The sequence below is a fragment of the Mobula hypostoma genome, chromosome 17, assembly GCF_963921235.1.
Source record: "Mobula hypostoma chromosome 17, sMobHyp1.1, whole genome shotgun sequence".
Lineage (NCBI taxonomy): Eukaryota > Metazoa > Chordata > Chondrichthyes > Myliobatiformes > Myliobatidae > Mobula > Mobula hypostoma.
The window spans coordinates 22,056,207-22,076,237 of NC_086113.1; the positions used below are offsets into that span (position 1 = coordinate 22,056,207).

At 40.7% G+C, this 20,031-nt stretch overlaps 1 protein-coding gene across 2 annotated transcripts in view; it reads right to left on the reverse strand.

The window, feature by feature from the left end:
- Positions 1-15,314, reverse strand: part of LOC134357890 (zinc finger CCHC domain-containing protein 2-like) — a 68,357-nt gene extending 53,043 nt beyond the window's left edge. Inside the window, exons 1-3 of one of the 2 annotated variants that reach the window (XM_063069634.1) lie at positions 14,238-15,314; positions 10,307-10,412; positions 4,183-4,259 (exon numbers count right to left, since the gene is read on the reverse strand). In XM_063069634.1, coding sequence (XP_062925704.1) covers positions 4,183-4,259; positions 10,307-10,412; positions 14,238-14,900 — 846 coding nt within the window. In that variant the 5' untranslated portion in view covers positions 14,901-15,314. The remainder of the gene's footprint in view (positions 1-4,182; positions 4,260-10,306; positions 10,413-14,237) is intronic. The other variant, XM_063069635.1, reaches the window with a different exon arrangement.
- Between the last annotated feature and the right edge of the window lie 4,717 nt (positions 15,315-20,031).

Below are 20,031 nucleotides of genomic sequence, written 5' to 3' on the forward strand. Positions count from 1 at the left end.
AAAGCCAAAAACAAACACCTAGAAAAGTTATTGAGATGATACTAAGATAGGTGGAGTTGTGGATAATGAAGTAGGTTTTCAAAGCTTGCAGAGAGATTTGGGCCAGTTAGAAGAGTGGGCTGAAAGATGGCCGATGGGGTTTAATGCTGATAAGTGTGAGGTGCTACATTTTGGTAGAACTAATCAAAATAGGGCATACATGGTAAATGGTAGGGCATTGAAGAATGCAGTAGAACAGAGGGATCTAGGAATAATGGTGCATAGTTCCCTAAAGGTGGAATCCCTGTGGATAGGGTGGTGAAGAAAGCTTTTGGTATGCTAGCCTTTATAAACCAGAGCATTGAGTATAGAAGTTGGGATGTAATGGTAAAATTTTACAAGGCATTGGTGAGGCCAAATTTGGAGTATTGTTTACAGCTCTGGTCACCGAATTATATGAAAGTTGTCAACAAAATTGAGAGAGTACAGGGAAGATTTACTAGTATGTTACCTGGGTTTCAGCAGCTAAGTTACAGAGAAAGGTTGAACAAGTTGGGTCTTTATTCTTTGGAGCGTAGAAAGTTGAGGGGGGACTTGATAGAGGTATTTAAAATTATGAGAGGGATAGATAGAGTTGATGTGGATAGGCCTTTTCCATTGAGAGTAGGGGAGATTCAAACAAGAGGACATGAGTTGAGAGTTAAAGGGCAAAAGTTTAGGGGTAACATGAGGGGGGACTTCTTTACTCAGAGTGTGTTAGCTGTGTAGAACGAGCTTCCAGTAGAAGTGGTAGAGGCAGGTTCGATGTTGTCATTTAAAGTTAAATTGGATAGATATATGGACAGGAAAGAAATGGAGGGTTATGGGCTGAGTGCAGGTAGATGGGACTAGGTGAGAGTAAGCATTCGGCATGGACTGGAAGGGCCAAGATGGCCTGTTTCCGTGCTGTAATTGTTATATGGTTATATGAGAGTTTACTTTCTCATTTCCCCTGAATTCCCAATAATACCAATATGTTCATGGATCTGTTAGATGTAAAATAACACATAACAGATCAATCAGCATCCATGTAGGGAAAAGCAATGTTAATGTTTAAGATTGATAAATGTTGATGCAAAACATTGTTTTTATCTCCATAAGTGCTATCTGCTCTGTTGAATATTGCCAGTTTCTTTCATTTTTGCTTTAATATACCATGGATCTGACACCATATCATTAGCATAAATCCCAGAATGTCATCAAGACCCACCTGTGCTTTGTAATCCATGGAATTCCAAGTGTGAAATATTTTGACAGACATTCCTCATTTTTCCATCAAGTTCAGGGCTCAGACAACTGAACACATGCATGTACATATCCCAGACTTGGCTTCCATTTAAGTAAATGTCAGAAGTACCATTTTGAACAAAATAGACCAATATTTTCCTTGAAAGCTTTGATTCTAGACCTCTTGAGAAACAGGATTTAATGACAATTGCCCTTACTATCAAGTCCACATTTGAAGCTACGGCATCAATGAAACACATTAAACTGAAGTTAAAGGGAATAATGGAGTAAATACTGTACTGGCCGGAATAGTAACAAACATAAAATATTGCTGTGGTTATTAGGGGGCAATCCTCTGTGTCAGTTTCTTGGGCAAATGCCCCAGGCAGAATATCCTTCAATTACTTGAATGTCCTTTCCTCAGTCATCATGTGGTCATAGCATTCAGCTCTATGTACAACTCTGTAGATGCATGTAGCAAGATGGAAACAACATTGAGGATTAACTTCAAATGCATTGCACCAAGTGCTGGGCAATGATCCCTCCAACTCTCATGACACTCAATGTCCACCACCACCACACATAGTTCATTATAATCAAAGCTAACAACATATTGTAGCTGCATGGGAGGCAGAGTACCTCTCAAAGTCCAACCACATATCCCTGTCGTGAGAGGTGGAAATAGGCAAGGCCGGCCAACAGGGCTCTGGTGAAGCTGTATAGGTGAATCTCCTCTACAGTCGATATAGTGGATTACAGAATCATTGATGGACTTCAATCATACCATCAACTTTGTGAGAAGAGGCCCTTTCACGAGTGAGCACATGATGCAACACAGGGAAAGTCATCAGGATCCTGCATAGCCAACAACTCTTTTCAAGTCCATATCAATCTTGGGTACCTGGAATGTGAGAACCATATACCAGGCAGGAAAAACCACCATCACAGCAAAGGAAATGGAGGTAGATCAGCCACATCTTGAGGAAGCCAAGCAACATCAACAGGCAGGCATTAAAATGGAATCTCCAAGGAAAGTGGAAAAAGGAATGTCCAAACAACACATGGTGGAGAGATGTTCAGACAAAAATTAGACGATGGGGACACTCCTGGACCACCCTTGAGAAAATGGTTAGAACAGAGTACATTGGAGACGGCAGGTCATCGATGGCCTATGCTCCACAGGGAGCTAAGGGCCTAAGAAGAACACAGCAGACAGAGTATATTCTCAAGTAAGTGGTTCACTGCCCAATTTAACAAATTGCTAGAAACTAGGCAGACAATGGAATATTTATTTACCTTCACAAGCCCAGTTCCAAAAAAAAGGAAAAATAAAATCAACCTGGACAAGTGAAAGGCACCCAATTTTGCCATATAAACATTAATTCTATACGCCACAAGGATGAATCCATATGATGCACCACCACAAGAACAATTGCACTTTGGTAAATGGCACTTTGCAGCAATGCAGTGTGAAAAGCTGGGGAGTAAGATAAGGGATTGCAGTACCCAGAAACAGATCAAAGACCAAAGCCTAAGAATCTAGAAGGACTTTACGGTCAATTAAATAGAGTTGACAAAAAAAATGCAAAAACCAGTCTGCAGGTCAGAAGCATTTGTTATAAAAATAGCACTGGCGCTACAGTTTGATGACAAGTGAAAAACAAGTTTTAAGTTGGAAAAGTGGTGGTGGGGGAGTGGGGGGGAAATGGACAGGACGAAGGGAATCTTCTTGATAGGATGAGATCAGGTTTGCAAAGATAAATTCAGTGTTTACACTGTCAACTGGTTTAGGAATTAGATACGATTAAGGGTATTTTACCCGTAACATCAACTCCCCCTTTCCAGATGTGCCCTGGCTTGCTGAATGCATCTAGCATTTTGATTTAATTTCAGATGTTCAGCAATCGCTGTAGGCATTGCTGTAATCCAGAGTAACAAAGCAGCCTATTTAAACTCTGCAAAATCTCATGAAGTGATTTAATAAATATTACAAATAAATATTAGCCAAAATGTTAAATGAAATGCACTTCAATAGTGAGCCTTAACATTTTACTTAAAAAAAAGAACATGTGATTAAGTATGTTAGTCATGATAATGGGCACGTCCCTAGAGTCTGAACACAGCCTCATGACACACAAAAGCAAACAACTAAGACTCTTTCTTATTCATTGCAATTACAAGAACCAGATAAACCATTTTCAACTTAAAAGAAATTTATTAACTAAATGTGAGCTCCAGTGTTCTGATTATTGTGCCTTGTAAACAATGACCTGATTTAACTTTTTTGCTCATATTCTCCACTCCAATTATATTATTCAGTACGAAAGCAAATTTCAATCTAAAAATATAGTCCTGTCGTCACAATTACACCACTTTAAACAGGAATCCCATGTCTCTGCCCCCATGCTGTGATATTTATTTTCCTTGCATCAAATTGCTTTCATGCCAAAAGATGAATCATCAGCATGCTAAGCAACAAAGTCATACTTATTTAATTTGCCTTCATAATATTTTTGCTCTGGGATAGATTTCTTCGGTACGAACTGTGAAGCATAGGTCACAGTTAATAAACACAGTACTAGAAGAACTAGCAGTGTCACGCCAAAAGCTTAGCTGTTGAACCTTGTCAAACAGCAATTCATCAGGGTCCATACTGTAGCAAGTTGGGAACTTGAGCAAATTGTATCAAAAATTTTAAAAGTCACTCAATCTTGCTACTCATGTTGAAGGCCACTGTCATCAATCAACATTCTGGGACAGAGATGAGCTCCTGAACCAAGTAGTTCTATTCACATACTTAATGTAAAGCAGATAATGAGACTCGAAACAAATTTCTCACCATAAATATGACTAACTTTAGCATTTTGCTTTATTCTATGATTTTCTGCCCTTCCATTCTTTCTAATGAAAGTAAGTAATTGAAGAAAATCTACTTACATCGAATGTGTACTCCCAGTAGTTTTCTGGTCTCTTCTTTGTTACATTCTTCAAGGTAATATTTTCAATCTGCACTCCTGAAAAATTAAACATCCAGGATTTCAAGATGCAAAATATACACTCAACAATCAGTTGGAAATAACTCCTATTCACAAGGATACAGATTACCATTGTTCTTACTGGTTACACAATTAACTTGTATGTCATTCCTAACTACTTTGATGAATGGAGCTATTGCAAAACCTTGTACTTACTTATTTTCCAGGGTAACTACAAAACGTTTTACAGCGATCTGTAATCTTGAAAATGTATTTGCACACTAACATGGCAATTATTGCAAAAAAAAAGTCATCTACATCAGAAGAGATCCCTCAGAATTTACATCACAAGCAGCACCATGGCCAAATTCGCAATATCTCACTGTTTTTGAATTATGCCAAGAACAGTATTTACAATTTTGACTTAGCAACCAAAACGGAAAAAAATTGTCAATGATATTAAATACAAAGGATAATGAAAAGAAAATGGTGCTGATCCCAATACTGCTCTGTCATCAACAATGCCTTACACTTAAATCTTATTTCTTTGCTGCACAAGATAATAATTTAGCTATGCCTGAGCCCCAGGATACAGGATGAAGTCATGGAAAGATCAAATTTCAGAAAGAAAAGTCAGCTTTAAATTAGACTAAATCTTATGTTAAGAAGGATTTCACCACATTCCATTGGGTTAGGCATTTCATCTCTTTAGTCACAATACTGCTGGAATATACCGAAGGAGCAGGAGCAAATTAAAACACCATTTCCTACATTACAAACAATTTCAAGAGTCTATTTACTTCCAAAAAAATGTGCAATGGTACAATCATGCAGCTATTTATAATGCAAAATAACGGAAACTTCATAGAAAATTTATGACAGAAAGCTATTCAGATGTTTGAGTTTCTTCCACTTGAACGGGAGCAATCCCAGCATCAAACCACCTTGCAACACGAGAGTGCTGCAAGTCACAACTTTAACTACACGTACAAATTACCTGTGCCTCCACTACCCTTTCAGTGAGCCTTAACTGACTTGTGGTTTTCCCCAATTCCCCTCTGCTTCCAATTAAATTTATACCCACTGACTTTCTACAGATGTACAGTAAAGAACATTCTGACTAGTCGCATCACAGCCTGGTATGGAGCCGACAATCCACAGGATCACGAGAGATTGCAGACAGTTGAAAACTCATCCACTTCCATTACATGTACAACTTTCCTTGCATTTAGGACATTTTCAAGAGGTAGTGGCTCAGAACGGTAATATCTATCATCAAAGACCCTTGCCATCTGGTGCATGTCCTCTTTACATTACTACCATCAGGGAGGAAGTACACGGACACTGAAGACCCACACCCCACGTGCAGGAACAGCTTCTTCCCCTCCATCAAATTTCTGAACAGTCCGTGAACTCGTAAGCACTTTTCTTCATTCATCTCTTTCATGGTTTTTCTAACAGTAATTTTTATGTCTTGCACTTTACTGCTAAACAAAAATTATAATACATGTCAGTGGCAAATCTGATTCTGAGCCTCTGTTCCAAACAAGTACCCCAGTTTTACCAAGTTTTCTTCGTAGCTACAGTTTTTTCCCAATCTGAACATCCTTACAAGTCTCCCTGCATCCACTCCAGTCAAATCAGATCTTTCCTGTTACAGAATATGCAAACCTGAACTCCATGCAATATACAGGAATAACTTGCTTTGAAATTTAAGTGAAGGAGGAGGAACATTTAAACATTGGCTGTATTAACTTTTCCAAATTCATTCATTTGCCTTTCAATTGTTTTTACAGAGAATTTGGCTCCATGCAGAACACCACAGGTTCTTGGTACACAGAAATTATTAACATAGAGCAGTACAATGCAAAACAAGCCATTTGGCCCACCATGATGCCAAAATAACTAATCCCTGCCTACACATGGTTCTTATTTGCCTGTTCATGTATCTGAATGCCTCTTAAGTGTTATTATAATCTGCTTCTACCGCCTACCCTAGTGGCATATTCTACACACCTACCATTGTGGGGAAGAAAATCCTGAAAACTTCGTCTAAACTTTTTCTATCATCTTAAACCTACACCGTGGGGAAAAAGAGCAGACAACCTACCCTTTATACCCCGAGAAATCAAAGTCTATCCCACCTCCCACAAGAAATATTATCCAGCATCCTGGTGAACCTTTGCGGCACCATCCACATCTTTCTGAACATGTGGCATTCAAAATTGCATACTAAACCCCAAATATGGCTTAAGCAAAATTTGGTACAACAGCAGCATGACTTGCCAGCTTTTATACGCAATCCCAATGAAAACAAGAACACCATATATTACCTTTACCACCCTATCTACCCATGTCGACACATTCAGCCTGCTATGAATTTGAACAGCAGGCTCACCCTGCACATCAATGTTCTCAAGGATCCTGACATTTCTGCACACTCTTCTCTTGTATTTGAACTCCCCGAATGCAGCGCCTCAAACTCATTCGAATGAAATTCCATCTGCAATTTCTCTGACCAAATTTCTAAATGATGTGCTACCCGCTATATCGTTTGACAACATTCATTATAAACCAATTTTCAAGTTCAAGTTGAATTGTCATTCATCCATGCACATGTATACAGCTAAACGAAACAGTGTTACTCTGGAGACAAGCCGCAAAACACAGTATAAACAATCACACAGCACAGATCATTATGATAGCTTATATTCACCAGAGGGGGAAAAAAAAAGTATAAGCACAAGTCCCTGAGCTGCATGAAGATTGATGGTGCATGGGGTGCTGCCTTGGAGCCATATTTCTACAAGAACAAGTACGCAACAGTTCTTCATCTCACACTGGTTCAGCAATCAGAGGCAAATCAGCTTATCTCATGCAGGGTCAGTCGCAGGAAATCCAGCCTGTCTTCCAGGGAGCAAACACTGGAGAGCAGCACCAAGGCGGAGGGTGGCAGACACCAACAGAATCAATAAACTCATTCGTAAGGTCAGTGATGTTGTGGGGATGGAACTGGACTCTCTGACGGTGGTGTCTGAAAAGAGGATGCTGTCTAAGTTGCATGCCATCTTGGTCAATGTCTCCCATCCACTACATAATGTACTGGGTGGGCACAGGAGTACCTTCAGCCAGAGACTCATTCCACCGAGATGCAGCACAGAGCGTCATAGGAAGTCATTCCTGCCTGTGGCCATCAAACTTTACAACTCCTCCCTTGGAGGGTCAGACACCCTGAGCCAATAGGCTGGTCCTGGACTGATTTCATAATTTACTGGCATAATTTACATATTACTATTTAACTATTTATGGTTCTATTACTATTTATTATTTATGGAGCAACTGTAACGAAAACCAATTTCCCCCGGGATTAATAAAGTATGAATATGACAATAGGAGGGCTAGCCCCCAAACCAGCATGGATTCCAGCACCCGCCACACCTCTGTTCTCTCCCACACTGTCTCCAGCATCTTCTCCCTAGGTAGCTGTCACAGATAATATTGTGGTATAAGAGCCTGATCCGCACGACAAAGGCGGCCACACAGCTCCCCCGCTGTCAGCTGCACCAATGACCTAGACTTAGTATTTTATATTACCAATAGCCAGTAGGGTTGATCACAAGAAAAACGTTTAAGACACACATCAGCACTACTTGTTGGACCCAGAGAGGCTGCTATGACCAAGCAAAATTACCTAGATTTTCATCGTTCATTTACATACATCATAAACAAGGGGCCCATAAGCACATAAGAAATAGGAGCAGAAATAGGCCATCTGGCCCATCAAGGCTGCTCCACCATTCAATAAGATCATAGCGAATCTGGCCATGGACTCATCTCCATCTACCTTTTCCCCATAACCCTTAATTCTCTTACTATCCAACCTATCTTAAATTGCATTGACACTTGCAGAACACCACTGGTCATACACCTCCAGTCAGTAAAATATTCTTCTCGTTGGAGACCTCAGCAAATGCTTTACTAAAATCCATTTTAACAATATTTATTTCTCTATCCTTATCAATTATCTTCATCATTTACCCATAGAACTCAAGCAAATTGGGCAGGAATTACATTCTCCATACAAAGTTATACTAACTGCCAATAAGTCCATGCTTTTCTAAAAACTCCCCTACCAGTAATGGAGCACATAAGGAAACTTTATTTTATTCAACAAGTCTCAAATGTCTCATTGAAAAATTCGCACCAATTCAAACGTTACGTAATCTTGCAGCTAACAGCAAATATGAGCAAAGCCCCAGATGAATTCTGCTTGTCATTCTGCCTCTCAAGTGACTGAGACACTGCTTTTGCTGTAGTACGAAGAATAAGAAAGAAACTAGGTTAAAGGTGGAGTGAGTAAAGTGCAAACGTGACAGATGAAAAGGAAAAGGCAGTAAAATAAAGGGCCACAAATTTTCAAGCAAGGCATTAAAAGAGAACAAAAACTATTTTTCTTATTTATCTTGTAGTACTTGGATGCACATGGCCAATAAGAACAGCTGTTTTTTTTCCCCCCGTACCTGACTTTCAAATCTAGCTAAAAAAAAAGTAGATGGAAGAACTTTATGTACAAAATTCCTTATCGCACATAACATTATCACCAAATCACTAACTTGCCAACCATTTAATTACTTGCACAGCAAGTTGACAACCTAAGAGACTAAACATTTAAGGCCTCTAATCTCCTCTTGATCTTTTATAGATCTGCATGAGGCACGTCTGTGTTGCAGCATGTAATGCCTTGCTAACAATACAGACACACCAACACAACCAGAGCAAAATTATCTCTTGGCATCACCAAAAGTACACAGGAAAACCCAAACAGCAAGGGTTCCCTTTAGATCCCTCACTCTTCCCTTTAGTTAATAAAACTTTTCCATGAGATAACTTCGGCTCTGATTCACCTCAAAATTTCCACATGGAAAAAACAAACAACAGACACAACTAGTTATTAATCTTAAAGGCTAGACACTTGGGTCTCTAATCTGACTGTTGCTTTTTCTGGTTAAATTAGGGTCAGTTTTAGATCTGAGGGAGAAAGAATAAAAATCTTGTAAAAGGACAAAATTGCATTATGTGCTTCACTGAAATTCTACAGTGATTATGTCGTATTAGTACTTATTTGTAGATACTGCATCAACAAAATGGCATGGAAAGACTGATAAAGCTACAGACCTTGGATTTAATTCTGTTTTCTAGAAGGGAGAATATGTTTTTTTATTGCATTGTCTAAAACCCAGACATTCATTATACAACACTTTCCAAGTTTAACTGTGCTTGTCAAATTGGGGTCAGTACTACATCATGAGAACAAACAGGATAAAAATGGAAGTGTTCAATAGGTCAGAAAGAATCTGAGGAAAGGGAAACAGAGTTAACATTTTACAATTGGAAACTGGTAATTAAATGAGGGCGAGAGGGGGAGAATGATTGTGGTGCTGTTTCCATTATAACAGAATACTTTATTTTATTTTCTTTCTGTCCCTAACCCCAACCCTCTCCCACAAACCAGTGGCTCCTGCGGTGTTAGAAGTGTCACTTCTTACTTACACATCCAAGACCTTTTTCATTACTCACTAACCTTCACCACCTTCTCAATGGGCCTCATCTTCCATTCTCTATTCTTCCCTACATTTCCCTGAAGCTTTAAACTAGTTTCATCTCTGTTAAATGAACAACACAAAAATGAAGCACTGCAGATGCTGAGAATCTACAAAAACTGAAAATGCTGGAAATACTCAAACATCAGGGAGGACTTGAGACTGAGTATTCCCAGCATTTTCTGTTTTAGTTCCATTCCTTATGAAATACTGCACTAGATGCTGACTAACTAGCTAAATATTTCTAGCATTTTCTCCTTGCATTGTAGATTTTCAGCATCTACAATATTATGCATTTACTCTGCAAGATTTTTCCCCCACACCTCTGGGTTCATTCACCAAACAGGAAAGGCCTCTTGCTTAACTGCAAATCAATGATCTTGTGATCTTTCAGAAGTACAAAAATAGTGACAAGTCTCAAAGGAAATGTTATACTACAAGATGAGTGAGGAAAGCACGATCAACTTAAACAAGATCAAAGATTACCTGATCGCTGGGTGATTGCATTTGCCCCTTCTTCAGAAGATGGGGGAGTCCTCTCATAGTAATTATTCTCTGTTCCCAAAGAGTAATTTTTCCTGGAGAAACGCTCCTTTTAAAATAACAATAGAAAGCAATAACACATAAACCCAAGGATGTATTTAAGAGAAACAACCATTATATAACAGTTGAGAGGTCATGATGCAGCATTATAAAGCTGTGACTAAGCCTTATTACAGAGTATCATGTACATTTCTGGTCACTGCATTACAGGAAGAATGTGGAGACTTTGGAAAAGATGCAAGAGAGGTACACTGGGATGTCACCTGAATTAGAGATTATTAGCTGTATAGAGGGGTTAGGCAAACTAGGGTTGTTTTCTTTGGAAAGCAAGGCTGAAGGCAACTTGATGGTAGTTTATAAAATGAGAGACAAAGATTAGAGCCTTTATTCCCCCAGAGCAACACACTGAAGGACACCAAAGCACACAGATTTAAGGAGGGAAGGGTAACATTTTAAATATTTGTGAGGCAACTTTTAGTTTTATATAGACATACGTACGTGGTCAGCACACGAGTAAATATAATTGCAATATTTAAGGGGTAATTAAACAAGCACATTAACAGGCAGGGGATGGATAAATACAGATCAAGTGCATACAAATGAGATTACGTTTAATTTGCATCATGATTGGCAGAGGCATCATAACCCAAAAGTGCAAACACGAGGAAATCTGCAGATGCTGAAATTTCAAGCAACACACATAAAAATTGCTGGTGAATGCAGCAGGCCAGGCAGCATCTTTCAGAAGAAGTACAGTCAACGTTTCGGGCCGAGACCTTCAAGGATCTCGGCCCGAAACGTTGACTGTATCTTTTCCTATAGATGCTGCCTGGCCTGCTGCGTTCACCAGCATTTTTTGTGTGTGTAACCCAAAAGACCTGTTCCTGTGTTGTACTGTTCGATTTTTTATACTGATAATTAATGTTAAGTAGAGCAAGCTAAATTTGAAAGCTGTAACTTTGAAGGGATGTAGTCAAGGACTGAAGCCTTATTTTTCCTCCGAATGAACTTTAATCTGGAGTTTTTATTCATTACATACAATTTTCTAACAGGTTATTTAAAGAGGCTTTCCCCAAATCAATAGCAAACATCCTACTTAATACACATAGCTTAAATATGTAAAACTTTTGTTGCCACAAATGTGTTATCTGCTATTGTAATTATGTTTGCTGTTGAACTTGAAGGAAGCTCCCCAGAGAACATCTCAATCAGCTCCTATTTCCATAACCAAAATTTTCCCATTACCTGTTTCTACTCTGGTTCTCCAGTTAATTGATTTTTAATAACTTTATGTCTCAATGTCAAAGCCATCCAATAAACCATTGAGACAGATCACCTACTGAATGTGAGACTGCTATCCACAAGTGTAGTCCCCTTCCTACACAAATGTTTTAACAACAGGAAATAACAATCAAATTCTTACAAATAGCTTCTTAAATCAAAACTCAATTCTTACGAATAACTTTCACAATCAAGGCACTAGAAAATACTAAAATTGTGTTTCCAATAAATGCAGTTTGCTTTTGAAGAAAAAAAACCTGAAGTTTTGAAAAAACACAAAATGCCAGGCACTAGCAGCACCAGACTACAGTTAAGTGGAGAAAATATACTGGTTATTAAACTGGAAAAAGTGACCTAATTTGTCATTATTGTTGCAAGAACACAAAAAAATTGAAACATTAATCTAACATCTCTCTCTCCACACATCCTTTTACATAAAGACAACTCGTCAGCTCAACAAGTGCTTCAAATATTTTTCCCCTGCACAATTAAAGCATGGAATAACCTCCATAACAGTCACACAACCAAACCCAATCAAATTTAAGGCAGCTTTTCTTCTTCAAAAATCTCCTTCTTAAGCCCACCCTCCACCACCTCCAGTTTAAATTCCATGTGGAATATTTTGGAGGATCAAGAACCAAGAACAATGATGTTAAAGATGTGGCTTAAAAGTTATACATAGTTCATCGATAAATATTAGTTTGCCCCTTTTAAAAAAAACTGAACCATTTAAAAACTAAATGATTATCACATATTTAACATTTGACTATTCTGTCATTGTTTATTTAGACCACGACATAGGAGCAGAATTAAGCTATTTGGCACATCGAATCCGCTCTGCCATAACATCAAGAGTGATTTATTATCCCTCTCATCCTCATTCTCCTGCTTTCTCCCCAAAACCTTTGACACCCTTACTACTCTAGAACCTATCAACCTCTGCTTTAAATACACTCAACCTCCAGTTTAAATTCCATGCGGAATATTTTGGAGGATCAAGAACCAAGAACAATGGAATGCAGTCATCTTTGGTAATTAGTTCTACAGATTTACCACCGTCTGGATAATAAAAATCCTCCTTTCTAAAAGGATATTCTTATATCCCGTGGCTGTGCCCCCGGTCCTAGACTCCTCCGTAATGAGAAGAAACATCCTCTCCACATTCAATGTCACCAGTATGAGAAAACTGTCTTAATATCCCCAGTAACACGCACAAATAAGAGATTGTTAAACTTCTAACCATAAGTTAACAATTTTCCTTTAGTTATATTTTTAGAGCAAATTTAAGGGTTTTTATTTTAAAAAATCTCTGCTGAAATAATGCTTAAATTTAAGGGTCAAAGTTATAGTTTAAAGCTAAGGGCTACTTTAAACCTCTAGTCCTTCAAATCAAGAAGTATGGCTGAAGGACAGATTAAACTATTTATAAAGCAATGAAATTGCTTAAAGCATTAGCTTGCCTGTCATAATGAAATCTCAAATTTCATGCCTCTATTAAATCGCAAGCTTCCAAGTAAATGCTAGGAGAAATTAGCAGATTTTTGAGCCATTAATTTGCTGCTGCACACAAAATAAGATTGATGAATTTCCTCAAATTCTCAACTATGTACAGTTGCATCGTTACACCAAGGTGAGATTCATGAGTCAAAGATGAAGGATCATTTAGACACAAACTGAATGTACTTAAGCAAAAATTTGCTTTGCATAAATGGATGCAATTACAGTATGTAAACTGTATACAAATTAATGAATTGCAAGGGGAGAGCACAAGTGCAGCTAATAATGTAAACATTTCCTCCTCTTTCATACCTTATTGTTTGATCCCAAGACGTTTAATTTTAAATAACCATCACGTCAAGGCGAACCATGGCACTGCACAATCATGTGCTCCCACCCGTTTATGGTTGAAAGCAAAAGACCGTGTATCGACCATTACTGATTTTATTCATTTAAAACGAAGCGTGATTTAATGAGGGTTCTGCAGGACTAGAGAAAAAAAATGATTTTGTTTTCTCCAGTCCTGCCGAAGGGTCTCGACCCAAAGCACCGACTGTACTGTTTACTGCCGAGTTCCTCTAGCATTTTGTGGGTGTTGCTTGTATTTCCAGAATCTGCAGATTTTTTCGTTTTTTAATGAAGGTTGTTTGTTTCGTGGTATGTGAAATGGGGGGGGTGGGGAAAAATCAGGACAAATGACTTTGGATACAACTTCTTCCACCCACCAACCGAAGCCGACTCAACGCCGCCACCCCATTGGCTGATTTCAAGCGCCAACGACCCATTTAAAAATACACAAGCACCTCCTCCCGCGGCCGCGCACGCTCCGCCCCGCGCTCCCCGCTGCCTCCAATCGGTGGCCTGCGACCGCCCCGGGACAAACCCCGTCAGCAGCGTCGAGGCGGCGCACCCTGGCGGCGTGGGGTCCAAACGACACGTGAACGGGAGACGGAACGGGGGTCGAGAAGAAAATGAATTACACACTCAACACACACACACGGGTGCTTGCTAGACACATGCATAACCGAATCATAAAGTTGCCTGTTAGGCCGCGCTCACACCAGGGGAGAAACCGGCGGGGCGGGGTTCCATTTACCTTGACGACGTTGTTCTGGAACTTGCGGCCGTTGGTGGGTCCCCGCCGCTGCAGGTCGGCCAACTGCTCGCGCAGCGTCTCCTTCTGGTGAAAGGAGAAGGCCGGGTGGTTGGACGCCATGGTGAGCAGCAGCAGGAACTCCTGCACGCTACGCTCCGTCAGCTGCAGCCCGTAGTTGCGGATGACCGTGTCGATGCGGCCGAGGGCGCGGGCCAGCACCGTGGCCGCCTCGCGGTTCTCCGAGCCCAGCAGCGCCAGCGACACCACCAGCTTGCTGCGCACCACCTCGTCCGTCACGTCGCCGATCGTGGCCAGGTCGGCGGCGCTGTTGGCACGGATCTCCGAGTCGCGGAGCGAGTGGTAATCTTTGCGGGCCAGGTCCTCCAGGCAGCTGCCGAGGAAGCGCAGCTCCAGCGGGTGGCACAGGTCCAGCAGGCCGCAGCAGAACTCCAGCCGCTGCGCCGATGTGAGCGCCGAGCCGAACCACTCGTAAACCGCCTCCTTCTGCGGCTCCGGCGGCGGCATGGCGGGAACAGCTTTCACCCCCTCTTCGTCGTCGTTATCCTCTTCTTTCTCGTCGTCATCGTCCTCCTCCTCCTCTTCTTCGTCTTCGTCCTCCTCTTCTTCGGGGTCGGGCAGCTTCATCAACACCTTCATCTTCATCAAGTTAGCGCAACACCCGCCGCCCAAAAAAACAAAAACACACAAACAGCTAATTAATTAAGTGGAACCGACCACTCCGCGCATATTTTCAGTCTCGGTCACAGATTGATCAATTTATTTTTTTGCTCTCTCTTTCTCTCCAACCCCTCCCACTCCGCTCGGCAACGGAGCGCCGATTGAAGTGGAGGTCTCGGCCCCGGCTGTCAATCATCCGTGTCCTGTCCCCACCAATCAATCACTGGCGGCTCCGCCCAGTGCCGGGCTTGGCCCCGCCCCCACCCCGCCTCCCCTCCGATCCGTGTAGCAGGTCACCGACCTCCCGTCCGTCCGGCCCCGCTTATTCATTACCTACGCCCACTGCTGGCTCCACCCCAGCCCTTAGGCAATTCCGCAACCATTCCACTTTTCGAAGGAATGTTCAATTTAAATGCTTCCTTCACAAGTACCTCGCTTCCAACCAGGCATCCCTCGCTATTCCATCCGCAGCTCCCCACCTCAAGCAGTTAACATCTGAGGGTGCCATATATCCTCCAAGCAATTAAATTGTTTTTGTTTCCAAATATGGTTAGATATTTATAAATGCATGTGTAATTTATTCACTGGCTTCAAGTAAGTCGCAGTCACCTGGTCTTCAATTACCGGGAGAGGCGAGAACGGGAGAAATCACAGAAAAAGTTGTCATTCGACCTGTCAAATTTTATCAGCTCTGTCAGAGCAATCTAGCTCCTCCCACTTCACTGTAGTCTTCCCTCAAAACTGTAGATATTTTCCCCTACCCCTACCAAGTGCATTACAGATCAGTGACATGTATTTTCTTTATGTCATTGTTTTAGCCATTCAGCTTCACCCCCTAGTCTTGACCCCTCTGGCAACTGAACAGTTTACATGAAAAGTTAAACAGAAGCAGCAGAACTCTGTCAAACAACAGGAATTCTGCAGATGCTGGAAATTTAAGCAACACACATCAAAGTTGCTGGTGAACGCAGCAGGCCAGGCAGCATCTCCAGGAAGAGGTGCAGTTGACGTTTCAGGCCGAGACAGATATGGCCAATCATTATCTCAAACCATACCATCAGTCTCAGCCTTCAGCTCTTGATGCCTTTTATGACCATAAAACTCAGCAGCTGAATTGGGCCATTTGGCCCATTGAGTCTGCTCTACCATCACATCATGGCTCATTCTGTACCAAGAAGTTTATTTACTTCTTTCTTAAGTGACTTGGTCTCCACATCTCTATATTGATATGAATTCCACTCTCTGAGTAAATTTCTCCTCACCTCCATCCTAAATTTCTTTCTGGGATCAGGATCCCTTATTTTACAGTGCAGTCTAATCCTGGCAGACATTAGTAATTTTCTATTTAACTTTCTTAAATTATTTTAAGATCATTTTCCTTAACTGATTGCTGCATCTACATGTTCACTGCCTCTCTGTCTGCCTACTTCTTTGCATCCTCCCTTCTTCAGACAATAGTGTGTTGTGTAATTGGGAAGAGCTGCCAGGCATAGTGGTTGAAGCAGGCACATGAGCAACCTTTAAAAGCCATAGATAAGTACATGGATAGAAAGGGTTTAGATGGATGCAGGCCAAATAAATGCAGCTGGGACTAGTTCACTTCGCAACTCAGTAGCTATGGATGAGTTAGGCTGAAGGGCCTATATGCTGTATCCATGCTATTTGACTCTATAAATTATAAATGGTTTTACGGTGGAATATGGCATGTGTTTGTGGGGGTATAGAGAGTGTACTAAGGTACTGAGGATGCAATCTTGTAGAGGGTAATAGTGGAGAAGGTGTTCTTATCCTCATTGATTTTGGTCTGTTGTCAGGAAGGCAGGGATCCAATTGCTGAGTGGGGTGCATGGACAATACTCCGCCATTCAATTTTGGTTAATTTATTTTCCCTCTCGACCCCATTCCCCTATCCTTTTCCTGTAATTTTTGATGCCCTTACTAATCAAGAACCTATCAATCTCTGCTTTAAATATACCCAATGACTTGGCCTCCATGATCTATGCCAATTCCATTCACCACCTTCTGGCTAAAGAAATTCTTCCTCATTTCTGTATTAAAGGAATGCCCTTCTATTCTGAAGCTGTGCCCTCTGGTCCTAGACTCTCCCACTAATAGAAATATCGTCTCCATGTCCTTTCTTTCTAGATCTTTTAATTCGGTATGTTTCATTTCTAAACCCTCCTACTGCTAAACTTCAGTGAGTACAGGCTCAGAGCCATCAATATTTTTAAAATTCAGAATAAACTTTATTCATAATAGAAATATTTACAAGAATAAACAGTGCAATGCCTTTTCATTCTTTACATTCATAGTCTATAATTTCAGTACTTTCCCTACACATCAATAGCACTGCAATCACTGATGTGGTCCTCTGTGGTGGTGTGCTACAATATTTGGGGGGCTTCCTCACCCAACCTGGCCCCTACCTCTTGAGTAGATGAACCCTATACTGTAGTCCTTCTCCAATGAGCACTTGTGGAAGATGGCTGCACCAAGCTTCAGTGCATCCCTCAGTACATACTCCTGCACCCTAGAATATGCCAGTTGGCCGCATTCCTCCATGCCCATCTCAATGTGCTTGCAGACCAACAACTTTCGGACAGACCAAAGGCCATCTTTCACCAAGTTGATGATTTGCTGGCATCGCTTGATTTTTGTCTCCATGTGTCCCCGGGATCAGAGAGTACTCTGTCACGCAGCTACTTGGGATCAGCAGCTGCAACAAAGGCTCTTCCACTGTTCTGCACATCCTCTTCGCAAACCCACTGTCCCCCAGAACCAACAAATGCTTCTTATACATTAACTCTTTAATTGTCAGGATTATTTTCATGAACCTCCTCTGGCCCTTCTCCAATGCCAGAACAAACATTCTCAGATATGGGGCCCAAAATGGCTCACAATACAAAATCTGATCAGACCAATGCCTTATAAAATCCTTGCTTTTATTCTAGTCCTCTCAAAATAAATCCTAACATGTGTTTGCCTTCCTACTACCAATTCAACCTGCAATTTAACCTTTAGGGAATCCTGCACTAGGACTCCCTGGTCCCTCTGGCTCTGATTTCTGCACTCACTCCCCATCTTAAAAGTTGTTGTAATCTTTACCTCTTCTATCAAGGTGCATGATCACTCACTTCCCTACACTGTATTCCATCTGCCGCTTCTTTGGCCATTTTCCTAATCTGTTCAAGTTCTTCTGCAGAGTTCTTTCTCAACACTACCTGCCCCTCCACCTATCTTTCTATCATCCACACCATTGGCACCAGGATGATAGTGGGCTTCTTAAAGCATCGTGGACTTGTCAATTGGAGTAGGAAGAGGTTAAAAATGTCAGTGAATACCACTGCTGTCTGACCTGCACAAAATTGGAGAACATGGTCAGGTGTCCATCTGGCCAGTCCCTTTCTGTTCACTCTCAGTAAGGCATATCTGACATCTGCTGTCGTGACTATGTGCATCAAAGGTGCATCAAAGATTGTCAGGGTGAGTGGTGTCAATTCATTTAATAATTTTCTTCTGCATATTCTCTAAAGCCTTCGAACCTTTCCTAAGTATGGCACCAAGGATGGATCCAGCCCTGAACCCGTGTTTCATAAAGGTTCATGACAGCTCGCTGGTTCTTGTACTCTATGTCTATATAAAGAATCTGGGCTGCCTTCTACTTTTCGATCATTTACTCAACTGGGCTTTGTAGCTTCAATAATATATGCAGAAATACTCTGAGATTTTTTTACATTCTTGTATCTTATAGAGTTGTGCCCAATTTCTTAATCAGAAGAGTGGGGTAGGCATCCTCATGGAATGGCTCTTGGCCAGGCAACAACAACTATAAATCAGGACAAGCGCTTGGGATATTCAGGTTGCCTTCACCTGAACACCATCTACTCTTCTGTGGCTATAGGTATATTCATGACAGGGAATCCTTGAAGAGGAAGTACATGGTGTCTGGATGGCATTATCAAATTTACTGTTTTGATTTAAGTTTCTTTCAAATAAACTTTTTCATTGTGAGAAAGATGAAAACTAATCAGAATAGACTGAATAAAACAGAAGGAGAAAAGAAGGGCTGGTTCATATGGCTTAAACACTGCTAATAGTGTTTGTATCCATCACTGGCTCATTACATTCTGAACTTTAAAAAGAAAATGGAAAAGTGTAACCTTGTTTGTAGGACTACAAATAAGCCAATATTTGTCCAATTGTGCCTCATTTGATAACTTTTGCTGAACTTTAATTGCAGAAATATGTTGGCAAGTAGATGCAGTTAACGTAGCCATTAGCCATAAAAAAAATTGAAGTGCCAATGGTGGCTAAATTAGTAGTACTGTTGCCTCTTTGTCAGAAAGTACCCAGTTCCTCCTGCTCCAGTGACGTAGGCACAAACATAATAGACTTAATTGTTGTTGTGAGGGAATGCTGCACTCAATACAGAGAGGCTAAAATTTAGTTTTACTATAGCAGGTTGAGGAAGAAAACTCCTTTATTACTAATTAGAAGGGTATGTGAAGATTACATTTAATAGAGCAGGAATGAACCTTGGACTTTAAAAACATTAAGAAAGAGTTCTTGTTTTGATTATTCTTTTTGGCTGCAAGATAAGTTTTATGTTAGAAGGTTGAAAGTATTGCTTTCAGTTTCATTTCCAATTAAATGGAAAGTTAAAGTCAAATACTGGATGGGTGATCAGGGGAGTAATGATATACAATTGATTATTAGATAAGGTGGGTCATTTTGATCAAGTTGAGAGGGTGGGGCAAAATTTTGAAACTAGTGTAGGGTTTAGCATAAGTAATTTTAAATTGTTAGTAAGCTTGCAAACTTGTAAAATTTAGAATGTGTAAGTCTGCCACTTGGCCCCTTCTTGCTGCACTTGTTTAGAAAGAGCTATCTAGCCTCATCCCAGCATAAAGTCACAACTATTCGAGTGCATGTCCAAGTCCTTTTTAAAAGCATTTTAACCTCTACTATTACATAAGGCGGAGAACTGCAGTTTCCTTTGTAAATGAAAATCTTTTCTTCAGCTTTTGAATCTTGCTCTTAGCTCTCTAGGTTTGTGGATAACTTGCTTCCATCAGAGTTCTGTAGGATTGGAGTCTGCTTTTATCCTATGTGAGAT